This window comes from Pundamilia nyererei, unplaced genomic scaffold, assembly GCF_000239375.1.
Source record: "Pundamilia nyererei isolate P.nyererei 1_Seehausen unplaced genomic scaffold, PunNye1.0 scaffold00031, whole genome shotgun sequence".
Lineage (NCBI taxonomy): Eukaryota > Metazoa > Chordata > Actinopteri > Cichliformes > Cichlidae > Pundamilia > Pundamilia nyererei.
The window spans coordinates 4,045,053-4,070,501 of NW_005187432.1; the positions used below are offsets into that span (position 1 = coordinate 4,045,053).

The 25,449-nt window shown below is 39.6% G+C and overlaps 2 protein-coding genes across 4 annotated transcripts in view; both read left to right on the forward strand.

Moving 5' to 3' along the window:
• LOC102204848 (myosin IXb) overlaps positions 1–3,698 on the forward strand; it is a 31,593-nt gene extending 27,895 nt beyond the window's left edge. For 2 of the 3 annotated variants that reach the window (XM_005729130.2, XM_005729131.2), the window contains 6 exons: positions 668–773; positions 847–978; positions 1,077–1,200; positions 1,755–1,852; positions 1,941–2,062; positions 2,652–3,698. In XM_005729130.2, the coding sequence (XP_005729187.1) occupies positions 668–773; positions 847–978; positions 1,077–1,200; positions 1,755–1,852; positions 1,941–2,062; positions 2,652–2,920 (851 nt within the window). In that variant the 3' untranslated portion in view covers positions 2,921–3,698. Of the gene's footprint in view, positions 1–667; positions 774–846; positions 979–1,076; positions 1,201–1,754; positions 1,853–1,940; positions 2,075–2,651 lie in introns of all 3 variants that reach the window. The other variant, XM_005729132.2, reaches the window with a different exon arrangement.
• A 1,489-nt stretch (positions 3,699–5,187) lies between these two features.
• Positions 5,188–25,204, forward strand: mfsd14a2 (major facilitator superfamily domain containing 14A2). Its single transcript, XM_005729133.1, has 12 exons — positions 5,188–5,493; positions 8,278–8,373; positions 12,082–12,144; positions 14,877–15,004; positions 15,139–15,253; positions 15,340–15,558; positions 17,039–17,152; positions 18,016–18,087; positions 18,931–19,043; positions 20,740–20,837; positions 21,856–22,013; positions 22,122–25,204. Exons 1-12 carry the CDS (start codon positions 5,407–5,409, stop codon positions 22,332–22,334), a joined length of 1,476 nt encoding a protein of 491 aa, XP_005729190.1. The 5' UTR covers positions 5,188–5,406; the 3' UTR covers positions 22,335–25,204.
• The last annotated feature ends 245 nt before the right edge of the window (positions 25,205–25,449 follow it).

Sequence of the window (25,449 nt, forward strand, 5' to 3'; positions counted from 1 at the left end):
ACTTTATTGAGATCTGGAGACTGTGGAGGTCATTTAAGTACAGTGAACTAACTGTTCAAGAAACCAGATTGAGATGATTTGAGCTTTTTGACACAAGAGCAATGAGACAATGTGATCTTCGTTTGGCACAGTTGGTAACAATATGCAGGTAGGTGTGGCATTCTGAGATGCTTATCAGGGCATTTTCAGCCAGAGAACTCCTGTTCATTCGGTTTCTGATCATTCTCTGTAAACGTTGTGTAAGAAATCCCAGTAGATAAAACACTTTCTGAAATAATCAGACCAGCCTGTCTGGTACAAACAACCACACCACAAAGTCTACTTTCTTCCGCATTCTGATGCTCAGTTTGAATTTAAGCTTGTTACTTTTACCATGTCTATATGTTTAAATGCATTGACTTGCTGTCGTGCATTTGGTTAATTAGATATTTGTGTTAATAAACAGTTGAACATGTGTAACTAATAATGTGGCGTGTTATGTGTATATGTTATTGCTTAAAAAGAAACATAGCAGTTATAACTGTGTGACTATTCTGCATAATATTGACAGACACTATGTACATGTTGACTCTGTGTTTCAATGGTGACTTTAAAATTTTCAGTATTTTCAAATATAAACAAATGTGAGTGCAGATATTTAAAATTTCCCCTGTTAATTCATCCCCAGAATTACCCGAGGAAGAAGAGAGAATAAAGGCCGTGTACCAAAAGCTCGAAGAACTTCCTCCTGCTAATTTCAGCACGTTAGAGCGGCTGATCTTTCACCTTGTCAGGTAGGCAGAGTCGACTTTTCTTCAGTCATGTGGTGAAAGTCCAGTGAGATTTTGACCCGTTTGTTTCTCTCAGAGTTGCAAAGGACGAAGAGCACAATAAGATGTCACCAAGTGCACTTGCTATTGTGTTTGCCCCCTGCATCCTGCGTTCACCTGATTCTGATGACCCCCTCCTCTGTATGAAGGACGTGCCTAGGACTACACTGTGAGTGATCATATTGTGCACTACTGCAACTTTACACAGTCCTTGTTAGACACTGTATTTCTAAAATAATAATAATATTAATTGACTGTTTTGCACAGTTGTGTGGAGATCCTGATCACTGAGCAGTTCAGGCGCTACAACGAAAAGATGCAAAATATCCAGGAGCTGGAACACGCGGAGGCCATGGCTGTCAATCAACTCAGACTCAGAAGACAAGCCACGGTGAGAGGACGCTACAAAGGAAGAGCAGAACAAATGCGACACCAAACAGCGTTTGTTTAACTGCATCAGTCCGGGTGATGTTTTGCATTAAGACAGACCCTGCTAAAGAGAAAAGTAAACTATCCCAGAAACACATATTGGAACTGTCCTTTCTGGGGTTCAGTGACTGCTCCAAACTCGAGATGCGTTGTTTGTGGTCTTCCACCGCTTCCCGCACAGCTTGAAATTTGGTCTCATACTTCTTGTAGGTGTCTCTTATTTCTGCCAAAGGTTCACCTTTGTGCTCTGCTAGCTTCTCGGTTAGCGGAGCTATGATTGTGCTAGCAAGGCTCGCCAACTCATCACGTTCTTGTTCCTCTTTCTTCCTATTTTTCGACATTTTCCAAAATAGCGGGCGCAAATGGTCCTTAGCAAACAGTTCTGAGCACAAAAAAAGTAAAGTAGGTAAATGATTAAGTAGAAGTTATAAAAGTTCGGGAGCACTAACAAATACAAGAGAGAGAGAGATAAACCCACAGATAGCTCACAATAATGCTGCTCTGGCCTCTGTGCAGGTTGTTGAACAGTCTGAGCTCAAGGTTCCACAGGAAACACAGCCTGATGAAGCAATGAAGACCCTCCTTGAAAGGATCAAGTCCCTCAAGCAAGAAAAGTGAGCTAGTAATGTTTACTTCTAGTTGTACTCCTTTTATTCCTCTTATTTCTCTCATTTGAATGTTAATATCTTTTTTTGTTTACAGGTTGGACCTGGTCTCCAGGTTGCCTGACCTGGATCAGGAAGAATCTGACATTGAAAACTTAGACTCTTCATCATGGTTGAGCACCGACAGCCTGGACCTACTAGGGACACTGGACTTGGAAGGTCAGTAAAGAGGTATGGTATTTTGGCCTTCCTCTGGGTGTAACAATGAGAGTTTGTCACTTGGTTAAACATTGTAAAGTTGTTTTTCACAAACCACCATTCACTTAAGCTGTGCTCTGTGTTTTTTGATGTCACTGAGCTGGTCCGGGGTCTGTTTTGGCCACTTTAAAGTTTTTGCTCTCTCTCTCTCCCTCCCTCACTCTGAGAGTGTGTTTACTTTTGTTTTTTTGGGAGGGGGGAGGGGTTGTTTTTGTTTGTTTGTTTTGATATGATAGTATCTTTCACTTGCACTGATCTCTCATTATAGTGCAAAGCTTTAAAGTACATATTCAACACTGAATCAACTTCAGGTGTTATATCTGCCGCATTTCTAATGAAATTACAAAAGAACAGGCCTCGCCTGGCCATGAAACACATGTAAATGAGGAATTATGTATAAATCGCAGTAATTCCCTAACAATAAATCTAATTTTTTTTTTTATAACACAAAAATTATGTCTTAGGTCAACAAATTATGACCTAAACTGCAGCTTCTCTTGTGTACTACATCTGCCATACCAAGTGTGTTTAGTAATGTTTGTGTTTTCAGGAAAACCAATCACGCATGTGAAAACCCAGGAACCTGACCTCCCTCCCAAACCTGCTGACCTGACACAGAGAATTAGATATCTAATGGTTCAACGCGATCATGAACAGAAAGAGTTCACATCTGGAGAAAAAGCAGATGTTATCCAGCCTCGAAAAGACACTCCCTCCCCAGCCAGCACGCCCCAGATAGCCAGTAAGAAGTTTAACGGGAGCTCTGACGACCTGGACATCCCTTACATTGACGAGGATGAAGATTTAAACCGAGAATAACACCATAAATTGTTATAATTTGAAAAATTCCTAAATGTGTATTAATGGAAACAAAAAAGTGCGCGCTTTGTTTTGTAGACGTTTCGATTTGTCCATGCTGGTATGGAAATGAACTGCTTTGAAAATGTATATGTATTTAATGGGAGATGATGCTGACTGTTCTTTCGGGGAGGTTTTATTATTATTATTATTATTATTATTATTATTATTATTATTATGGCAGATCTGGATTAGTACTTCTCTTTGTATCAGTATACTGCGTGTAATTTTTTTAACCTATTTCAGAATTGTACAGCTCTGATTTTAATAAAAGGCAGATATTTTTGACGTGTTCTTTGTGACGAGCTCCGTCGAGAAATATAGAACGTGATAAAGAGCACTCAAGTACACAAGAGTGTCTTTTACTAATTAACTCTGAGCTCAATCACTGTGTTACTAATGAATGCCTTGTGTGTTGTTGGGGAATAAATAGCTTGTGCTTGTACCAGAAAACTTCTGACCTTGTACATAAAGTGATTCTGTCTCCTAAAGACTTCAGTGCTGCATTTTGTGTTCTCATCCTGCTCACAAAGACATCCCTTTAGTTGTATTTCTAGTTATATTGATTTAATTCTACACTACTGTGACTGATTAAGTTTACCTGACTGACTTTATTTACTATTGCAAAGCTGTGCAACTTCACCAAGTCAGCATCTGTTTATAATTTCGTTTTATTTTTTATTTTAGGACATCATCCAAGTTTTGCCAATATCACCGACTGAAATAAACCAAATGTTATCAAGGATCAGCGTGCTGCAACATCCTCTAGTCACTAATGTACTTATTTTCTGTCATGTGTTAAAGGTTAATAGGAAAAATTAATTTTGATTATTTTATTACTCAAGTCAAGAATAAAAAAAAAAATGAAGCTGGAAATCAGGTCAAATCATAACAAGCTGAATTTAAATGTAATGCTGTTGACATTCAAACTCATATTTGCGGCAAATTTAATAAGTGAGTATTTAATTGGAATAAGTGTTAGAGTATTTTTTATTTATTGTAATACCTGGGAAATTACAGTGTTACAGCAGTCAACAGTGAAACACAACTCAGTAAAACAAACACAACATCGGAGAATGAAGTAAAGGTATGAAATGACACTAGAATAGAAAGAAGTGAAGCCCTGACCACATCAAAATTGAAATGTCAGACAATTGGAGCTTAAATCTAAAATGTATGCAGATATTGTCATATGAGGTGGTTTTGAAAAACTGTTTGTGACACTGGAAAAAAAAATCACATCACATGTGAAAATATCAAGTTATCTCAAAATCTTTACTTAAAAACTTTACATTTCTAGTAATTTACTGGGAGGCTTGAGTTGGTAAGTTCAAATTGTGAGATTCTTATGTTATGCCTGTTGGAGAGATACAGTTCTAAATTTCAATGTTCTTGTATAACAGCCATAAAGTTTTTACTGTTTAATTCTAAATGAGATTTCAGTCACAAAAATGTGAGTTCAATAATATTCGTCTTCATTGATTACGCTCTTCAGAGGGCCAAACTTGGAGGTACATGGTTTGTTTTGCTTTATTTGTGGCTCACTGTGAATGTTACATCTGCACACATCCTGTGGTGGTTTTGCGTTTCCATTACCCAGAAGTCTAAAACTTTCATTTGTTTTAATTTCTTTTTTCTTTTTCTGCTACACAAGCAAAAAGAGGCACCAGCCCCTATTTGCTTTACATAGTAAATTTTATGTTTATATATAACTAGACCGTTTTTGCTGATATTTTAAATCATAATTTTCGTATAACTATTTCACATTTCTTATTTGTTTTTATCAATTGGTGTTTACATATTTTCTCTCCCACTGTATTGATTTTTTAATGCCATGCAAACTTTTATTTTAAGGCTACATGTAACCAAACTTTCACCTACATCTATACTACACACACGCACAATCGCTAACTTAGTATGCATACTACACAATCTTAATCCTAGGTTTAATAAAATAGCCATCTTTAGAGTATGATGTTCATTAAATATTTTGAGTTTGAATACGTATTTCCTCCAAAGGAATTTTCTTCACTGGGTTCGAAGAAGTAGTCAGACACGGTTTACGTTTCTTCGTAAACACAGTCACTCTCCAAATAAAGCATTTCCTCTTTGTTACCCGCGATGTGATGCTCACAAATCACTGTGTGAGGATCGATAGCGTTGACATCATCTGAGCCAATCCAACGCCCTGTTCTGCTTCGCCCTTGTATTAGACAGCCAATCGCTGGACGTCATTGCGCCAGAAGGGGTGGGTTGACATCTAGTACAGGAAGCCAGGCTGAGGTGAGGTGGGGAGGAGAGATCACAAAATAGTTAGCTCGCTGCTAGCTGCCTCCTGGAGCCGATTTGCCCGAAGTGCGATGAGCCCAGGAGGCGAAATTAGTGGGTTTTTTTGGTTTTGATTGGCGCAACGATGACCCTCTGACCCCAAGAATGGACATAAGTTAATGATGACGGGGGAGAAGAAGAAGAAGAAGCGGCTGAACCGCAGCATTCTTCTTGCAAAGAAAATTATAATAAAAGATGGAGGAAGGGTGAGTTAAATATTTATTTATCTCCCGTAAGTTAGCCTGCCATTGAGTTAAACGGGCTCTCGGCCGCCTGTGCTGGAGTGTTTATTTCGTGAAAATACGCGAGGTAATGCAGCTTTTGTTGCGGCTGTCGGTGGTAGCGGGCAACGTTGACCGTTAACGGAGGCTGGGTGTTGGGAGGGCTAACACTGCTAGCTGTGGGCTAGCATTTCCAGTATTAGCGGCCTGCGTTAGCTGCTTGTTAACACGTCAGCTCAGGTAACGGTAGGTCGTTGATACCGTTGTTAGCTCTGTTTCTTTTATTGATAAAGCAGACATTCAGTTACCTTTACTTTTAGCTTTTTCACTCTACATTCATGCTAATAGGAACTCACGTTTCTTTAAATTATGTGGCACTAAAAGTACCAGCTGGGACTAGCTCAACGTTAGCTTACAAGTATATGTGTTTAATTGGGCTTATTTTTTATTTGCCCTTACTAGCTGAATAGTTACATCTGGGTAGTTTTAAGGTGCTGTATGCGGTACAAAGCTAATGTGCAGTTACTTGGTTAATCTTATAAGTAGGTGAGGGCAGCATATTTAAACATGGGGTTTGTCATGTTGGTTAAAAACAAGCAGAACACAACATCGGACAACTAAAAACATTGGTATTAGCTTCCGGATTTAGAGCCAATCCCGATCTGATGTAAGGTAGGATAAGTGTACGTTAGCTGTCCAGAGTTTGGTGAGTCAGGCCCTATTGCCATATTTTTCTCCTGTCTCTGGTTTATTGACACCTGTAAAGCTGTAATGTTGTGACATTTTTTTATTTTGGATATTTGTATAAAGTTGCCTTGACTAAAGGGCAACTCCCATACAAGGGATTATATAGGGGATTCATTTAAATTTGTTTTGACTGTTGACTGTAGATGGTGGTGATTCTCCTAAATTAGGCTGCTGGCAGTGTGAGTATGGTGGAGCTGTTATAAACTCAGTGAGGCATCTGTACCGGTTACGTAATCAGTGGGACAGTAATGCCAAACATACTGAAAATCCATATGAAGACTAACAATTGTGATCATAATGAGGAGAACCACTTCAGATGATCACCTTACTTGATGGGGCTCTTTTCCACTCAGGCTCCATGTTTGTAATCAGTCTTTACTGTGGCTGTCACTGGTTCTGACCACTCAGCTATTAAGATTTCATTTATGAACATTGAGCAGGAGTGAATGATAGCATTAGACTCCCTAGTCAATGGCAGTGCATTAAGCTCTGAATGCGAGGCAGGGTGCCATTTAAATGGAGAAGTTGCTGCATCCATTCAGTGACACAGTTAGATGTTGTTCTTCATTTTCTCAGAGAAGCAGGCATCCCAGGGATACAGTTGTGATGGAGCAAAAAGGGTGGGAGCTTATTTGATTTACGCCCCTGTCAGGCCTGCAGGCTAGTGTGGTATGCTGGGAAATTACAAACCGCACAAGAGAGTCTTTCGATTTAGGCTGGCGTATTTTATAGTTTCTACAATTATCACACAAAGTCATTTCCTGCCATAATTTGTTCTCAGTGTCCACGTACACGGCATCATTCGACATCTTCACCTTTGCAAAGATTAAATTGAGCTGGAATATAGTGACTTCCTCCCCACGATGTGGTTTTTATAAAAGGCAAAGGGGATTTCTATTTGCGTGTTACTCATTACAGATCTAGGCCTTTATTTTAAGAGTGACCCAGTAAGCTAAAATACTAACTGTTGTACTATGTCATCTGTTAAATCAAACTGTATAATTTAAATTTTTATGAATTTAGTAAATTATGATTGAGTAAACTTGGGTTTTCCCCTGGTTTACAATGGAATTTTGGGTGGTTAACATGATTGGTTTGAATATTGCTAAGAGTTGCCTTAATTGTTCATTTCTTGTTATTTCTGTCTGTTTGATAATGAAAAATCAATTTTAAGCTTCAGGAAATGAAACTCCACTTCAAAGAAAACGATTCTGGAGATTTTTACTTTGCGAGAATGTCAAAACCCATTTAGTAGGCTCCAGACAAACCTCGCATCTCTTGGTAAAAACGAATCCTCTTGATTTACATTCTGGTCATTGTCTTGGACTTAGTGCAAAGCATAAGGACGGCAAAGCAGTATAGATGTGTCTTAATGTTGTAAGTATGTAATGCATTAATGTAACCACTGTGCTTCTTTTGCTCATGTCAGCTTGTGCAATTTAGATTTGAACGCTGCATCATTTACTGCAACTTCCTGTTGTGTTGGTAACAAAATATTGCTCATAACTTGGCTATTGCTAGTGAAAACAAATGCTAGTTTAAGTAGAAGCAATCTGAGGTTATCTGTAAGGTCATTTACTTATCTGCAGGCTAAAATACAAAAGAAACATTTCTTACTCAGTAAGTGTCCTTTAGTCTATTTTATTTATAGTTTTCACATAATTTATGTGCATGTTAATCTCCTAATCATTGTCTAGTTGAGTAAATGTAGTCGTTTTATGCAGAAAAAGCATATGAAATACGATTATTTAGCAGTGTATCTGTCAAGTCAAAAAGAAAAAATCCCGTAATTTGGACACTTATTCAAATACAGGGTATGAAGTGAATTTCACTCTTGTACCCATCTGTGGGTTGTTCCACAGAATCAGGCGATGTGGAGTCTGTATCATTTAGCAGATTCCAGCTCTAGGTTTGATTTGTTAATGTCTTCCCACAAACAGGCACTTAAATGCATGTTACGGTCTCTGTTGCTTGTCATCTAACCGCCTTTCTACCTGTATGTCTGTGTTTGTCTCCATTCAGCCCCAGGGAATTGGGGAGCCCAGTGTTTACCATGCCGTGGTGGTCATCTTCCTGGAGTTTTTTGCATGGGGTCTACTCACTGCCCCGATGCTCACGGTAAGCCTAGAGTGTACGCATGCACATACACACTCTGTTATGTATACTGACATAACTGTTTATAGTCTAACACACCCACCTTTCCTCCTTTAAAACCCCAGCCAGCGAGTGGCATTTCTCAGACCATTGGTGTCTATGAATAATTGAATCTCCAATCGATTGAGCAAGACCCTGGGTGGCGTGGTTTTGGTTTTTCTGAATGTGCATTGGCAGATGTTTTGCCAGCAGCTAATGAACTGAAAAATATGAAAAGGCCACCAAAGTGTTGTATTGTCTGAGCACTAGTTCTTTGTCTAAAAGGCTTATCAGGGGGTCGCTGGTTGGTGCCGTCAGCCCGGAAAACCACACCATACAATCACCTCGCTGCACCACACAGCAGCGTGGGGTGGGGTGGTTCCAAGTATTTGACTCGCAGTTTGAACAGCGTCATTTAGAGGAACTTCTCTCTAAAATGTCTCAATCAAGAAGTATTTTGCACAATTTCATAACTTTTTAAATAAATAAAGGGCTAAGATGACTGAGCCCAATGAAGTACTTTAGTTTATACCAGCAGGGATTGTGTGTTCATCAAGCCTGTAGACTCCTGGTGAAACATAGGACTGCAACAACACCACGCCAACGGGGGATTGTATGTTAATAGTTTTCATTCTTCTCACCCTGCCTTTTCACATTTCAGCCAAACTCGGCATTTACTGAATTCTTTCCTTTCTAGTTTCTCCTTGGGTTTTTTTTTGTGCACATTCCTTTTCCTTCTCGTGTAAATGTCTGTGAGGAGAAACTGGTGTCTCAAACAAATAATGAGTAAACATCTGTGAGCCACATGATGTAAAGCAGACAGGCTTACGCAACACGTGCTTCACAGCAGTCTCCTGTTTGAGGAGCTTGTTGTATGTGTAACTGTTTAGCATTAATTACTGGTTGGATGGGTGGGGTGGATTGGGAGGGCTGTTGCCTTCACAATCCCTGGACAGAGGCAGGATTTGCATTTTAGACTAATCAGAGGACGCCTGAAGATGAGAGCCACTGCTTCACTGCTTCATTAGTATCCAGCAGCAACAGTCTTCACAGAGCATTCAGAGTGTGTGTGTTGGGTAACTGACTCCCAGAGGAAAACAGGGGATTCTTAGCTTTGCCATCAGCTTTCCCTCAGTACCCCCAAACAATAATCAGATCCTGTTGTTGTCCCAGTTGTGCTCATCGTGTCCTAAACTGCTTGTTCCTGCGCCAGTGTCAATGAACCATATCTGCCGTGGACTTTAAACCTGTGAACTTCATCTATCTGAACGCCTGTTTCTGTTCTGCACCCACTAATAATGAGCTGCTTGACTATGGCAAAAATCAGAATTGCATTTAATTTGGTTAACACTGAGATCATGTTTATTTAACAGGGTTACTCTTGGACTTGCAGAAAAAAAATAGTGGATTTTTCCTGCCATCAAAAGACACGCTAGGTACAGTCTTTAACAAATTTGTTAGATCACCTGTCGTAAATTAAATGCCAGAGAGAAATAAGTCAGAAACTTGTTTAAAACTGAAAATGACTAAATTAACTGAACTGAAGTCGTGTCTTTACACTCAGATTTGAGCTAGAAAACCAGATTTCTCTGAGAATTTAGAAATTAATCAAACAGATTTCAGGAATGCAAGTCAATGACTGTAATTTGCCATTTATCTTTTTGTTGTTGTTGTTGTTTAAAAAAATTCATGGATAACAAGAATTATTATATTCGACCATTACACTGGGTGGAGTCTACTAATTTTGTTAAGCCCTTTAAGTCCCTACAAAAGAATTTCTTAATCTCAAGAGTGAGACAGAGACTGACAGTTCCCACTTTTTTTCAGCTTTATTTGCAGATTCTTGATTTTTAGCAAATTGGTAAACATTTACTCTTAACAGAGCAGAGTGAAACAAATATGCTATAAAACAGAAATAATCATTTTGTTGATCAGTCTCTAACCACTCCACTCTGGAGATGATAACACCGAGGACAAAGGTTATTTATAGTTAACTAAAATTAAACCAAACAAGTAGTTGATGTCATTTTAGTTAGCTGGAATATAAATGAACACTAGACTTTTAAAAAATGTAAAAACTAAGACAATATTGTGTTTAGGTTAACCAAAATAAATTAAAAGTTTAGTTTAGATTCAACTGACAAATTCTTTTTAATATATCAGCACCTTCAACCTGAGATGCCTTTGAATTTATTGAGATGGCAGTGTTTTATGACATTCGGCCATTTGGTTTGTAGTATACTGTTATTATAACAAACAGTGATTGTGAAACCAACAAAAACTGATGTGAAACTAAACATTTCGGACCAATAAAAACTAAACTGAAGGAGTCTAACCCATCGTGGTTACTAAAAGTGAAACTAAACATTTCTAACCAATAAAAACTAAACTGAAGGAGTCTAACCCATCGTGGTTACTAAAAGTGAAACTTAAAACACACATTTGAAATAAATTTGAAACAAAAACTAAAGAAAAACACAAAACTGTAGTCAGCATAGCGCTGAGCAACCCTGGAAGCTTTATTAGTTTAGTAAACTTTGCAGGTCATTTGACTGCTCAAACAAATGAGGCTGTGAGTTTGTCTTCCCAACATAAGCAGAACAAAAGCAACTTCATCGTGTTTCCTTTCCGAATAAAATGTGGGCACTCCAACATGTTCGGGTCAGTTGTTGTGGAAAGGAAAACTCAGATTTACTTGGGACCACCGGGAGCATGTTGTCTGGAGCCTTTATGATCTTTGCGCATTTGCAGTTCGATTGTGTTTAGTGCTCACAGGTTGATGGGTAGACAAGTTTGTCTATTGTGTGATTCAACGTGAGCATTGAATCATGTTGTAATAAGCCATTAAAAAATAAAAAAGGAGGGGGAAAAGCCAGGTGCCAAATTCTTTAGTCTTTTTTTTCCCTCCTTTTTTGTGCAAGTTTTAACCTTTTTCAGTGACAGTGAAGTCTCTGGGATCTTTTTTCTGTTTGTTTTAAACATGCAAAGCAGCTACATTGTTCATCCAATCAACCAAGTGTGCCCTTATCCAAGCATTTTCCAAGGGCGACTGCCCAGATGGTTCTTTCATTCTGCCCGGGTTAACCTTTCAAACAAGATTGCACTGTTGACAGGAAAGGACGTTGTAGTGCAGACGTTCTTGCGGTGGCTGGGTTTTTGTTTGGTTTTCCTCCCCCTATCAGCAGCTCTTGACCTTTTGTGGAGGATTTTTTCCAGCACAATAACAAAACATGAAATTAGGACTTTTCAAAATGATCCCTTTTCTAAATGGACATTTACAGCATTCATAGTAAAAATAAATAAAATATTTCAAATGGCCCTTCTTGAAGATCTGCATCAACACTTTTTATTGAATGAAATGGCAAGCAGAAAAATGAATGTTACAGAATTATATGTGACAGCAATTTGTAAAACTACATCTGCTGTAACCAGTGTAGCAGGGAGACAACGGTTTGTGGTATCATGGAAAAATACGTTTTGTTTTTTTGTTTGTTTTAAATCTGTGCCTTGGTTGGTTGTTGGGGTTTTGTTTTTAAATATCCATCTGTGTGTTAATGAGTAATCTTATTAAATAATAAAATTTGCAGTGTTCCCCCTAAATAATTGTGATCATGTTTCTTGCCATAATTCTGCAGGCTTAATTCAGTGTTAATAAAGTGGTTTAATTTACTTTTATGTGTGTTTGCTCTGCAGGTATTACACCAGACATTCCCCCAGCACACATTCCTGATGAATGGGCTCATTCATGGTGTGAAGGTAAGAGACAGCACAACAAGACAATACAATAACTGGTCCGATTCATGTGTCTCACTATAAGACAGCTGGTTCTTGTCCTTCCTTCTGATTGGTTGTGTGATGTTCAAAGCTGTTGGCAAATGCTCAGACGTCTATGACTGTGTTACATCAGAATTATTGCACCAGAGTTTTTTGTTTTGAAATAAATAAATAAGGAAATGGGAGAAACACCCTTTAACCATCTTATCAGTGTTGAAGTTGCATAGGACTCATAAATAACTACATATAATAAATGTTATAGATATCTGGTTATGTTTCTTGTTATTGATAGAAAAAGTACTAGTGGATTTATTGGATTTCTAAATCTGCAAATATAGAAGGCACTTGAGGAATGATAACAATCGCACAGTTAATGCCACTAATCAGATAAAGAGTATCCTCAATCTTTAAGCGTGCTTTGGTTTTTGTGTGTTTGCTGATAAGTTTCCCCTTCATATGTCATTGCTTAGCCAAAGGTGAAGAATTTTTGTTTTTGCTCATGTGTACATTACGCAAGTTTAGTGAGATTTGTGCAGTAACCATTTTACAAAGACCTTGTAGTTCACAATGATTTTACAACCATTACAAGGGTCATCTGTCCTTCACATTATATCTCACAAAATTAAATTGAGTGTAATCAATTAGGGTTCTTTTTTTTCTTTTTTTTAAAGCAGGCTATAATCTCACTTTAATTTCATCACTGTCAATATATCTCAAGGCTTCTGCAGCAGCCGTGCGAAACAAAGTGATATATGAATGGAAATAAAAACCAAAGCCAATTTAAAAGTACCAAAAGAGGAAAAACAAACAGGGTTCTTAAATGACCCCATTAAAATCTTTCATTATTGTTACTGCACCAAGTGGCCAGTTCCCATAAAAACCCAATCGGTGTCCATCATCATGTTTGCCATCAGTGTATTTCCAAGTTGAAATATGACTGCAAGCTGTCCAGTAACTGTAGCAGGTTCCCAAGCTGGACTAAGAATAAATGAAGCTCCTTCAAAGGTGATGTGGCGTAAGATAATCTACAGATTGGTTAAGGACATGCTTGTAATCATTTCAAGTTTTTGGTTACTAGGATTTAAGAATTGTGGCCCAATAATTTTTCCTTGCAAAACTGCAAAGCTTGTTAAATTCAATCCTAAGCAAGGTTCCTCTATGACAGGTCACAGCATTTTAAAGATGGTCTCGGTTCTCAGCGTGTGTTGGCCTGTAAGTCTTTATTTATTCTAGATTTAGCATGCATGCCAGCTAGCTATAAGCACTCTGTTATTATTTTGTTTGCTCTGGTTTAAAGTTTCCATTAGGAGTAAGTAGGAACTGAGGATGACTCACAGACAGCTGGAAAAAGTTTTATATAATTTTATTTTCAGTCACAGCAGCATGTTAATAGCAAAACTTTGAACATACAGTACTTTGCTGTTCAGTATTTACAATACCCCAAGAGATAACAGAAAGAGAGGAAAACAAACCAAAGAAATCCTTACAAAACTAAAAACAAACAACAACAAACACAAAAATAAAATGTATAAGGGACATTCAGTGTACAGTTAAATATGATAGTGATATAGAGATATGGTATCCGGTCATGATAAGGTGGTCATTTTAAATGTTTCCATGTACATTAGAAATGGCTGCCATACCTTAAGAAATTTGGTGGTTGAACCTGCCAGTGTACATCTCATCTTTTCCAAGTGCAAAAACCTCATGAGCTCTGCAAGCCACTGTTCATGTGTGGAAGGAGCTTCCTGCTTCCATCTTAAAAGTATAACGCGCCTTGCAATGAGTGAAGCAAAGGCAATAGAATTCGAATAGTATTTTGGCAGAGTGATGTTTTGAGGTATCACCCCAAAGATAGCCGTTAGAACAGAAGGATCATATTTAACGTTATATATCTCTGAAAAGGTGTTAAATATAGACACCCAATAGTTATGAAGATTGGGGCATGTCCAAAAGGTATGAAGGAGTGAACCTGTTTCTGCTTTACATCTGTTAACCAGGGGGTCAGCTCCTGGATAGAACTTGGCTAACTTTTCCTTGGAGGTATGTAATCAGTGTAGGACCTTGAATTGGAGGAGCCCATGCCTGGCACATATCAAAGAAGATTGTACCGCATGGAGAAAAGATTGCCAGAGTTCATCTGTTATATTCATCCCAAGGTCTTTCTCCCACTGTACTTTAAGGATGGAGAAAGAAGGAGATTGAAGACCTAACAATATAGCATCGATTTCTTTAATCGCCCCTCTCTTATCACTGTTTATCTTAATAATAATCCAAAAAGAAAAAAAATAATAATAATCCAAAGAAGTCTTCAAGTAATTCCGGAAATGAAGAAAAATAGACTCTTTACAAAGTGGCGAATTTGTAAATAGCGGAAAAAATGTTGCTGGGGAACATTAAAGTGCTTCAGGAGCTGCTTCACTGCTTCAACTCAACAAAGCTGATAGGCACGTTTTGACACAATTGGATGACTCAATTTGGAGCCAAGCTGGAGTCTCTGTAGTAAAATTTCTCATCCAGTACAGCATATTTTGAATATTTGCTGCCAAATATGGAAAAAGTTTTTTCAGTCATCGAGACTTATTTTACAGTTTTGAAACTCTGAGTTCTTGTTTACAGTGTGTGCATGTTCTTGAAAGTGAAGGTTACCCATTAGTAACATTACTGACACATCCAGCAGTATCTTATTCCTCTGTTCCCCTCTATCTTTTCAGGGCCTGTTATCATTTCTGAGTGCTCCACTAATTGGAGCGTTGTCAGACGTATGGGGACGCAAGTCCTTCCTGCTGCTAACAGTCTTCTTCACTTGCGCGCCCATTCCGCTGATGAAGATCAGTCCATGGTGAGTGCAGTATACCGACGGCTCAGTGCTGAAGCTTTGAAACGCCAGCATGTCACTGATCAACATTAACCAAAACAATCTGTAGTTTTAGCCGTTGTGTATGCTCACAGGTGAAGCTTTTGTCTTTTATTCAGGTGGTACTTTGCAGTCATCTCGATGTCCGGTGTCTTTGCCGTCACCTTCTCTGTGATCTTTGCCTATGTGGCAGACATCACACAAGAGCATGAGAGGAGCACTGCTTATGGTTTGGTAAGGAGGCACATTTCAAAAGCTTTTCAAAGGTGTCAGTTAAGAATCTGTCAATTATTTCATCCCTCTTTCCCTCTTTCCTTCAGGTATCGGCTACCTTTGCAGCAAGCCTGGTTACCAGCCCAGCCATTGGAGCCTACCTGTCTGAGGCTTACAGTGACACCTTAGTTGTGATCCTGGCCACAGTCATCGCTCTGCTCGACATCTGCTTCATCCTGATGGCTGTACCAGAGTCGCTGCCGGAGAAGATGAGGCCAGCATCATGGGGAGCACCCATCTCCTGGGAACAGGCAGACCCCTTCGCTGTGAGTAACACAGTAATCTTTACTGATAAATTTCAGTGTACAGGCTGGGCCAACACAACAGCAGTGTGATTTATTATCTGTTAGTCTCTGGCTTAAAGAAAAACACAAAACATTGTGTGAACACTTACTTCACGCATAATTGAATGTTTCTAATTTTAGCTAGGAGCCTTAAACTGAAAGAACACTTAACACTGTGATTCACAACCAGTGATAAATTAATTGAAATAAGTGAGAAATAATGAGAAAAGTAACTACCCTTTACGTTCAAAGCACAACACAAAAAGTAAAAAAAAATTTTTTTAAATGAGTCATTAATAATAATTTTTAAAAATCCAAATTATGCATTTAATCATTTAGCTGCTGGTTGCACACTTCTCAGATCTTGGTGCTGCTGACAAGAAAACAAATGATTTACCTGAAGTTGTTAAACTATTTAAAGCATAACTTCACAGTGTAGTTATGAAAGCTTAAATCCACTGTTGTGTGGCGATATGTATTCCTTGAGACTTTCGAAGTCTGGATTATTGGAATCGTGTCTCTTCCAAACTTAATCTTTTCAGTAGCAAATTTACTCTGTAAGTACTTTGCTGAGCTGCTGTGAACACATAACACTGGGAGGAATTTGTAGTAAACAAGAGCAGTCTGAGGTTTCATACCAAGGCTGATAATTCCAGCATTGACAACATGCATGAGCTGCATCCCTGGATCCAAGAGGATTATCTGGATCTCGATTAGCTTGTGATATTTTCTTGAACATCTAGGTGATGTCTTCCAGTTTTACTTTTCTCAGTTCAATATGTATTTGTGAAAATACAATGTGGATGTCCAATTTTGAGCTTTTTCATAATGCTAAAAAGACACTCTGACTTTAGTCAGTACAGTCCAATAACCGCGCCAGAGGGAGTGTTCGCCCAGGGCGCCAAACAGGCTAGGACCGCCAATGTCTGTTAGCATTTTAATGCAAATCTGTCCAATTATTCCTAGAACCTCATTCCCACCAGCAAAAACTTGCAAAGTGTCAAACTGAATGCAAACTTTGTTTTTGCTCTAAGCCACTGCGCTGTGGAGTTTTTCCTCCCATCTCTTGAGTTTTCCAGTGAAAACATGTTCAGATGAAATATTTCGATGTCCATTAAGAACAGAAGGAATACATTTCCTCTGTTTAACAGAACAATCTGTTTAAACGTGCAGATTATGGACTTCTCTCATTTTCACACAGCGTCTTCAAAAAGTCCTTTTATTACAGAGTCGTTATCATTGTTGCTGATGGTTTGCAGATTAAGATAAAGTTATGTTAGCGTATATATGTAGCACATGTGAAAGTAAAGCTTTAATTTGAACACTTCACCCTTATCGCCCTCACAGCCTTTGCAGCTTATGGCTTAATAAATAAGTATATTTGATTAAGCGAGCATGTCAGAAACCACTCCTGTTTTGAATTCTTGCTCATGTTAACTCTTCTTGTTGCTCTCTTGGTCAGTCTCTGCGTAAAGTGGGCCAGGACTCTACGGTGCTCCTCATCTGTATCACAGTGTTCCTCTCCTACCTCCCTGAGGCCGGCCAGTACTCCAGCTTCTTCCTCTATCTCAGACAGGTGAACGCCAAACTTTCTTCCTCACACATTTCCAGAAAGACCACAAATGCCTGAAATATACACCAAAGCAAAATTTAGACACATCACAACCACTTGGTGGGACTGAGCTGCTAAATAAAAATGGCATTACTGGAGCATAAAGGAGATGCTATAAAAGTGTAAAATATAGTATACGGGGGGGGGGTGTTAATTGAGGACAATAAAATTTATTATTTTACATTTTGGGTAATTAAAGGCTGAAAAGCTCAGGGACATGAGAAACCTGCTGACCACACACTTCCACTTCCACTGCTCCAAGACTGGCCGAACAGGTTTGCTGAGCCGCACGTTTCTTTAAAACTAGAGCAGATTCATTAGGTTTCTCCACAAAATGCTATCACAGGAAAATCATTGCTTTACACCCTAGCAGAAATAAGTGGACGGCTTCATTCATTATGCTGCAGGAGCATACGGGAGCAGCTGTGGGATTGTTTCTGTTTAACTGAAAGTTTCGAGTGGGGGTTTGTTTAGTTTGTGTAAACGGTGTCAGGTGAACCAGTTAGGCAGGTCCTTCACACGCAGGCTCATTTTGTGGGGGGAAGAAGCGACGCTGTCGTTTTGGGGCACCAGGGCTAACACACCCCTTGTCCCCTCTCTGCTGTCTGCATTGATGGAAATAAAAGGGAGCACTCCTGGTGTACTTAGCATAAATACACCAGGAATGTAAAGAACGCATTTTCTCTGAGGAAAAAGTAGTGTTACTGAAGACTCCAACCAAACCCTGTTCTTCCAATGTGCACACAATTGAAGGTTTTATGGTAAGATCTGTGCTCTATTGTTCATGTCCTAACCTGCGATAGCTCAACGCTCTCTCTCACCCTCAGGTCATAGGCTTCTCCTCAGAGACAGTGGCTGCCTTCATCGCTGTTTTGGGAATCCTCTCAATATTAGCTCAGGTACTGCTGTTTATTTACATTTACATCTGATATCAATCATTCTACTTTACTTCCATTAAGCATGACGGTGTTTGTTTGTTTTTGGTTGTTTTTTTTGGTTGTTTTTTTTTTACTGGCTGATTTATTTTCTCAGTCAAAATGCTGTCTTTGTAAACTTTATAGACTGGCTTTTGGATCATGTTGCCCCACTTTGATTGGTCTATTTTGATCGGATTTCTTTTCCTCTCATTTATGCTTTTATTTTAATGCAGCGCTGTCTTACTATTCTTACTATCTCTTATAGTCTCTATTTTGTTGATTTGTGTTCCCGAACACAAGTTTTCCAGCATTATTTTCATGTTCCTGAACACAATCCGTCTGCGGTCTCATTTTGCTGTCGATGTCCACCAAATTATTCTTTTCCACACAAAAAAATACCTCATTTGGGGGTTGGAGGCATTTGTTGTGGCAATGATGATTTTACTCCTGAGACCCAAGTTGAAATCATAGACGGGTTAGGCATTAAACGCCATTTGGTTAGAGTTGTTAAAACATCATTTTTGGGGTCTCTGACACTTTTTTTTTTTTAGTTTGTTGGTTGACATGGTGACTCTGTGGACCCACATTGTCTGTCTTTACAATTTGCTCCCAACATTACTTTTAAAGCTGTGCCGTCAAGAAAAACATGGGGGAGTGTTATGTAAAAGAAGACGAAAACAAAATTCTCTCATTTGAATTCATGCATAATTATTTCAGCTGCGTTTCAGGACTTGGATGAGAAGCTGTTTAAGTTTAATGTGGGTTTTGATTGTTGTTGATCAGTGCCTGGTATAATTTGGGTCTTTATGTTTTGTGTTCCCTTAGACGGTTGTGTTGGGGATCCTGATGCGCTCTATAGGAAATAAGAACACAATCCTGCTTGGCCTCGGCTTTCAGATCCTCCAGCTGGCCTGGTATGGCTTTGGATCTCAGCCCTGGTTAGTATTTCCTAATGCAAACACTCACATTTCTTCATTTATTCGCATCAGCAGAACTTGAGGTCACCAAGATCCTACTGGTTGAAAATTGGAACGTGTAGTTGTATTTCATATTTCTGTTTTCACTTCCTCCATGTGTAATGTGTGTGTTCATGGAGCCCGGGTTGAGAGTGTAGCATGGTTTCTCTGGTGACTGCGGTTAAATGTTGTAACACCATCCAGCCGCTGTAATGCTGCAGAACAGCAGGGCTACAAATGCGACGGAGGAGAGTTAAAGAAATGAAGCCAACGCCTGAGTGCAAAGGCACTGCGGCTCCTCTAGTGGCCACCTAATGCTAGCTACAAACGCCAGTTGGTTCCCGTAGACTCCAGTGCTAAAATGTCCAACTTCATAGTGTTAAAAGCATACTTATAGCCCCTTTGTAATGAATCCATGTGGGTTGAATTTCTTTATAACTCGTAAACACGGTTGCCTCAGTTGGGCGTGGTCTTTTTTGGCAGGTGTCCTAACACAGACAGTTGGACTATAAAACAGCCACAATCTGAAAACATGCAAATACCTGGCATACCCCTTCAACACAAAATGAAATACAATAACTGTTGTGCCTATGATTTCAAAGAATTGGGGAAGGAAGTTTATCTTGACAAATCATTTCCTGCCCTTTTTGTGACAGTGGTTCTAATCCTTCAGGATTAAAAAAAAAAAACAAGTATTAAATGTCTGAGAAAACTTAAAACATTTATCTGTCTTGATTTAACTTTAAAATAATAAGAAATCATCAGAAACACTTAATTTACTCATCAATCAGCACAATTACATTTACTATCGTTAAAACCAGCATCTGCATATCAGGACTGTTTCTCCATTAACACTAAAAGCTTTTCTTATTTTTGCAGATAAATTAGAAAAAACAACAACTTTGTACTACAGCTAGTTATCTATTGGCACTCCTATTTCACTACCCTGAGAGACCACTAGAGGGAAGCAGAGGCTTACCTAATGCTACTATTGTAACTTAAACATAAGATGTAATATTTTTTTTATGTGACTCTTTGAACACATAAATGATTGATTGTGAGACGTTAAAACAAAAGTGTAGATATTTAACCCTATCAAACTTGCACTTGACTCTCAGTCAAACAATTAATCGATTTATTTTAAGTCAGATGAATGAAAAATAATATTTCAAGCTTTTCTTGCTTTAAACCTGCTGATATGAAGAACTCGATAAACGACCACCCCGACACATTGATCACGCTCTGTTTCATTTCTCTTCAAGTGTGGTCATAGCAGCTTCAGTTTCTCATGTTGTTTTGGCCTGAAGGAGAAGACGGGCGACTATAATATCTATTGATTCTGAAAGAAAACATTCAGCATGTCTCTCTGCTGCTCCTCTGAGCTTTGGTCAATACTCTTTAAATCGGGTTAAATAAAGGTTAGACTGGCTGTGTCATATATTAAGGGGAGAATCCTCATGTTGCTCACAGAAGGGTAAAAAATCTGCCTTTAAAATCAGAATAGAAATCACATTCTGATGAAATGCACATTGACACACTGAAGTTTAGATTTTCAAATAAAACAGGAAGTGCAGCTTCATCTAAAACTAGCTTTGTCATCAGAAAAGTGCATATTTCACAATTTATTCCTTGAAGTATTAGGCAAGTAAAATCTTTGTGTTGTGTTTGGTGACTGTAGGATGATGTGGGCAGCTGGAGCCGTTGCTGCCATGTCCAGCATTACGTTCCCCGCCATCAGCGCCATTGTGTCCCGTAATGCGGACCCTGACCAGCAAGGTGAGAGTGTCATCGGAACAGAGGTCAAAGATGCACAAAAACATGCCTGTTGCCAAATGTCAGCCAACTGTGGTCTTTCCTGAAGTCTGCATGTTCTCCCCGTGTCTGTGTGGGTTCTCTGTGGGCACTCAGCGTCCTCCCAAAGTGCAAACACATCTATTTTAGGTTAATTGGTGATTCATTATTGGTCATAGATGTGAATATGAGCACATATGATCAAAGGTTACAGGAAAAGACCAGTTTTAGATCTCTGTGGGAATCCTGTTCTGACCACTTGCACTTAAGTTAATGTGTGTACTGTCAAAAATGGTGACCTTTCAACTCGCTTCTCATTTTTGAGAAGGTGTGGGGATCAAGGCAAGTGTTGAGCAAAGCAACGTATTATTATGGCCTGAAACTGCTGCCTCAGCCCACCAGAGTCCGGGTTGTTTCCACAGGATGTTCTGCCACATGGCGATACAGTAGAGCTCACCCTGTGACTGTTGTGGGGGGGGAAAAAACAAAAAAACAATCATGACCCTGATCTTCTTCCTCACCTGAGGTCCTGGACACTGTAAACTGCTCAGATGCAGCTGGAGGCCCAGTTTATCACCAGTACTGATCCTCAAGTACAATCCCAGGAGGAGATACAAATCCTGTTGGAGTTGTATCAGGAAGGGCATCCGGTGTGGAAAGTCGGCCAAATCAAACTTGCAGCCCTCTGTGGCAACCCCTTGTGAATAAGGGAGCAGCTGTGTACTTGTGTTATTAGAGGGGTAGCTATGCTCCACATAGTGGCTCGTCTACAGTATATAGGTCGGTGGTTGATATTTCTCAAGGGCCAGGAGAGAACATATCATTGTAATAAATGATCAACATAATTCCCTTCATCTGTCAGTGGTTTTAATGCATTAGCTAACCCGTTCAGAACCAGAAACTTGTGTCCATTTAAATGTTATTGATTGAATGTTGTGTGTTTCGCGTTCCAATTTTTTGTGGGGGGATCTACTGAAGGTTTTTCCATATGCGTCTTGTTCAGGTGTTGTTCAGGGCATGATCACTGGAATTCGAGGCCTCTGTAACGGTTTGGGTCCTGCTCTTTACGGCTTCATCTTCTACTTATTCCACGTGGAGCTGACCGACACGGACGGCTCTGAGAAAGGTGCCAAACCGAACATGGCCAACCCCACTGACGAGGTGAGCTTGAATCAGAGATGACATTAAAGCCATCTGCAAGGATGTGTATACAGAATTTCCTTATTCATGTGCTCCATAATGACCAAAGTGTTGTCTTCTCCTTCTTAGAGTGCCATCATCCCAGGTCCTCCCTTCCTCTTTGGTGCATGCTCAGTGCTGCTGTCTCTGCTGGTGGCGCTGTTCATCCCGGAGCACACGGGTCCCGGTATGAGGCCTGGCTCCTACAAGAAGCACAGCAACGGGGCACAGAGTCACTCCCACAGCCCGCAAGGCAGCGGGGCAGAGGGCAAGGAGCCGCTGCTGGAGGACAGCAGCGTATAACCTCAGCTCAGGGGGGGCAGACTCCCTCGCTCCACCTCAAAATGCCCTGCACACATGGACAGATACACATAATTTATCACAAGGACACACACACACCTCAGGCACACGTCACACTCGAGTGCCGCAAAGAGATGTTTGTCTGTTTTGCTGTCCACAGCACAAAGTTGGGCGCTCCTTCCTTAGCAGCCCTTTTCTTTCTAATAGCTGGGTTATTGTGAGGACTTTCTAAAGACCCTGTGTGAAGAAAGTGTGTCGAGCATTATCAGGGCTGCAGTGGAAGACCGTGTGTGTGTGTGTGTGTGTGTGTGTGTGTGTGTGTGTGTGTGTGTGTGTGGCTGAGCTGGACTCCAATCTTTGGTTTGTCTGAAGTTGTAACAGTGGAGCACACAACAGCTTGTCCCCCCTCCTGGCGCGAAACAGAACTGAAGTGACTTGGGTTTAAAGTGCGAGTGGGGATATATCTCTGATACGTTACTAAATACCTGTGTGACTCTTGATTATTCCTCTTTAGTTAGCCAAGTGGCACCTTCGTTTGTCTGAGAAGAGCGTAACGAACGCCCTTTCACAAGCTAACTTCTGTTCTGATGCTTGTCTTTTTGACTACAGCTCTGTTTAGGCATCCAAGAAGGAAACATAGTTCTTCTTCTAGTTGTTCTTCTGTGGGAGCGCAGCAGCTGTTAAACCTGTGAAAGGAGCCTGCAAACCAGTATTGGAGAGGCGCTGCCTAATTGCAGTCAGGGTTGGCAACCAGTTCAGATACAAAAAGCTTTGTTACGACCAGGTTTTGTTCAAATATCAAATTTCTTACAGAGAGATGACTAGAAGAGACCACTTTATTAGCTCAAAATGGTTTTTCAATGTTTACTTGCCATTCTCTAGATTAGTAGTACAGTTTGGGTTGTATATTTTTCTCTGTTTAAACTGAAGGCTAGTTGTGCTTCAAGTTTTTATTCAAGAAACAAATGTTGCCTTGAAGTCACTTAAGATATATATGGAGACATTACGTAACCTGTATGAAGACCGAGGTCTGAGAAGGCTCTGTAATCTTGTGCTATTGCTCCCATCGGAGCCGTTACACACTTTTTATTCCTTTGTATTCATGCCCTTCCTGTTACTTTGTTTCCTGACGTTTATCACCATCAAGTTGAGGCTTACAGAGACACGGGTTTATTTTTAAAAAGCCTCTGGACCATTTGGAGCTGGAGCATTGCTATCAGGATGTCGGTGTCGGCACTGACTGTTTGAATTGATATCATTAGGTTCAGCAGAATATCAGCCATGCTGCTGCAGTAGTAAATACAAAGGGTAATCAGTGTGGCGTAAAGTGGTGGATAAGAATCATAACTGTGTCATATAGTCCCTGACGTTTAACCTGACATGTGTACACTCAAAGAGGCAGGCCACGCTTCTCCAAATGCCTGACATGAAGCACCTCACAGACGTGTCTGGCAACTTATGTAGAAGCTCTGCAGATGCCAGCCTGCGCCACCTAAGAGGCAGAAACGAATAGCAGTAGTGGATTAGATGGCTGAAAATGTTGATGTCATCCTCAAACAGTGAAGCAAAGTAAAATCTGGAGGTTGTGTCGATGTGGAGAGTATTGAGAAATCTGCAGTCATCCCAGATTTCATTAGTTTGAAAAAAGAGAAAAGAAGAAAAAAAATCCACTTAAAAGTGTAAGCCCTGAATTTTTATTATCGTCAATGCCTGCAGATGTCTCTGGGTTGGTCTGCAGGTCTGAACCGCTGCTGCCACGTTTTTGGTTTTGTTTTTTATTTTTTATTTTCCCCTGTCAACAGGTGGCGCTGTCTGTACCTGGCATGCCTGTGAGGTGCTTGTGTGGGGTTTTTTTTCTTTTTTCGATCATTTGGATCAGCAATACTGCGTTCCCTTCGTTCACATAATACATCGCCACCTTTCCACATTGTAACTTTGATTTGTGAATGCCTCTCGTAGCTAACAACTGGTTTCATGCTGTTTAACATCTGTATGAACACGTATTTAGTGCCATATCTTCTTGATTTGCTTTTTTCTTTTGTACTGTGTGTGTGTGAATGTACACTTGTGTGATTTGAGTGTTATTGTTGTTCTTTTTATTTTCTCGTCTTCATTTCTTTGACTGAAGATTTAAGTTTTAATGCTTTTTTTTTTTTTTTTTTTAATAGCTTTTTAAAACTTCAGTCATTTTTTAGGATTAATTGTCAAAATTGGATGGGAAATTATCAAATGTCCATGTGTCCCCTTTGTTATGTTTGTTTTGGATTTTTTTTTTTCCAGCCTCTGTCTTCATTTAATAACAAGCATTTCACCATGGTTTGTTAAGCTCATATTTTTTTCCCAGATTTCTCTGAATGTTTCGAATGAAACTGAACATGTTGACCACACATACCCTCAATACCCTCAAGGGGTTTTTGTCATTTAAGAGGGGATGTTTTGTTTTTGTTTTTTAAATCATGTAATTGGAAAAACAGAAAATCAGATCCTGCATAAATTGGTAAGATTCTGCACCAGCCCCCCACCACCACCCACGTGCACACCTACAGCCTCCAAGCAGACGACTGTAAATGTACAAAGATCACCTGTACCTAGAGAAAAATGTATATATTTATTCCTCAAGGAGATGGCCACCTCTTGGTCAATTTGGTTGTATGGTGCAATTATTATAATTACTATATATTTCTCCAGAATTACCTGCTAGCCACTCCTGTTTTTAGTACAATGTGGTTTGTGGCCTGAACCCCCCCTCTTTGTGTGCCTAAAATTAGCCAAGAAATGAGTATGGCAACCTAAGTAAGTAAAATGGTGGTTATTAATGTAAATATGGGAAACTAATGATAAACTATTTATTAAAGGTTTATTGTACAATGAAACGTTTCAGGTCGCCTCTGTGTTTTCTGGGTGGGTAACACAGGTGAAATCGTGTTAATGTGGCAGTGAGTGAGTCTGAGCAGCGATAATCATTTGGTCGTTTCGTTTAAGGCGATGGTCCAATAGTTAACGGCTGCTAAATCCCAGTGAATCTCACTGTAAACTGGTAGCATTCCTGTTGGGCTTTATTTGCTGTTATATTACTGCCCCCCCCCCCTGTTTTGTAATGTAATGCTCTGAGTTTGCT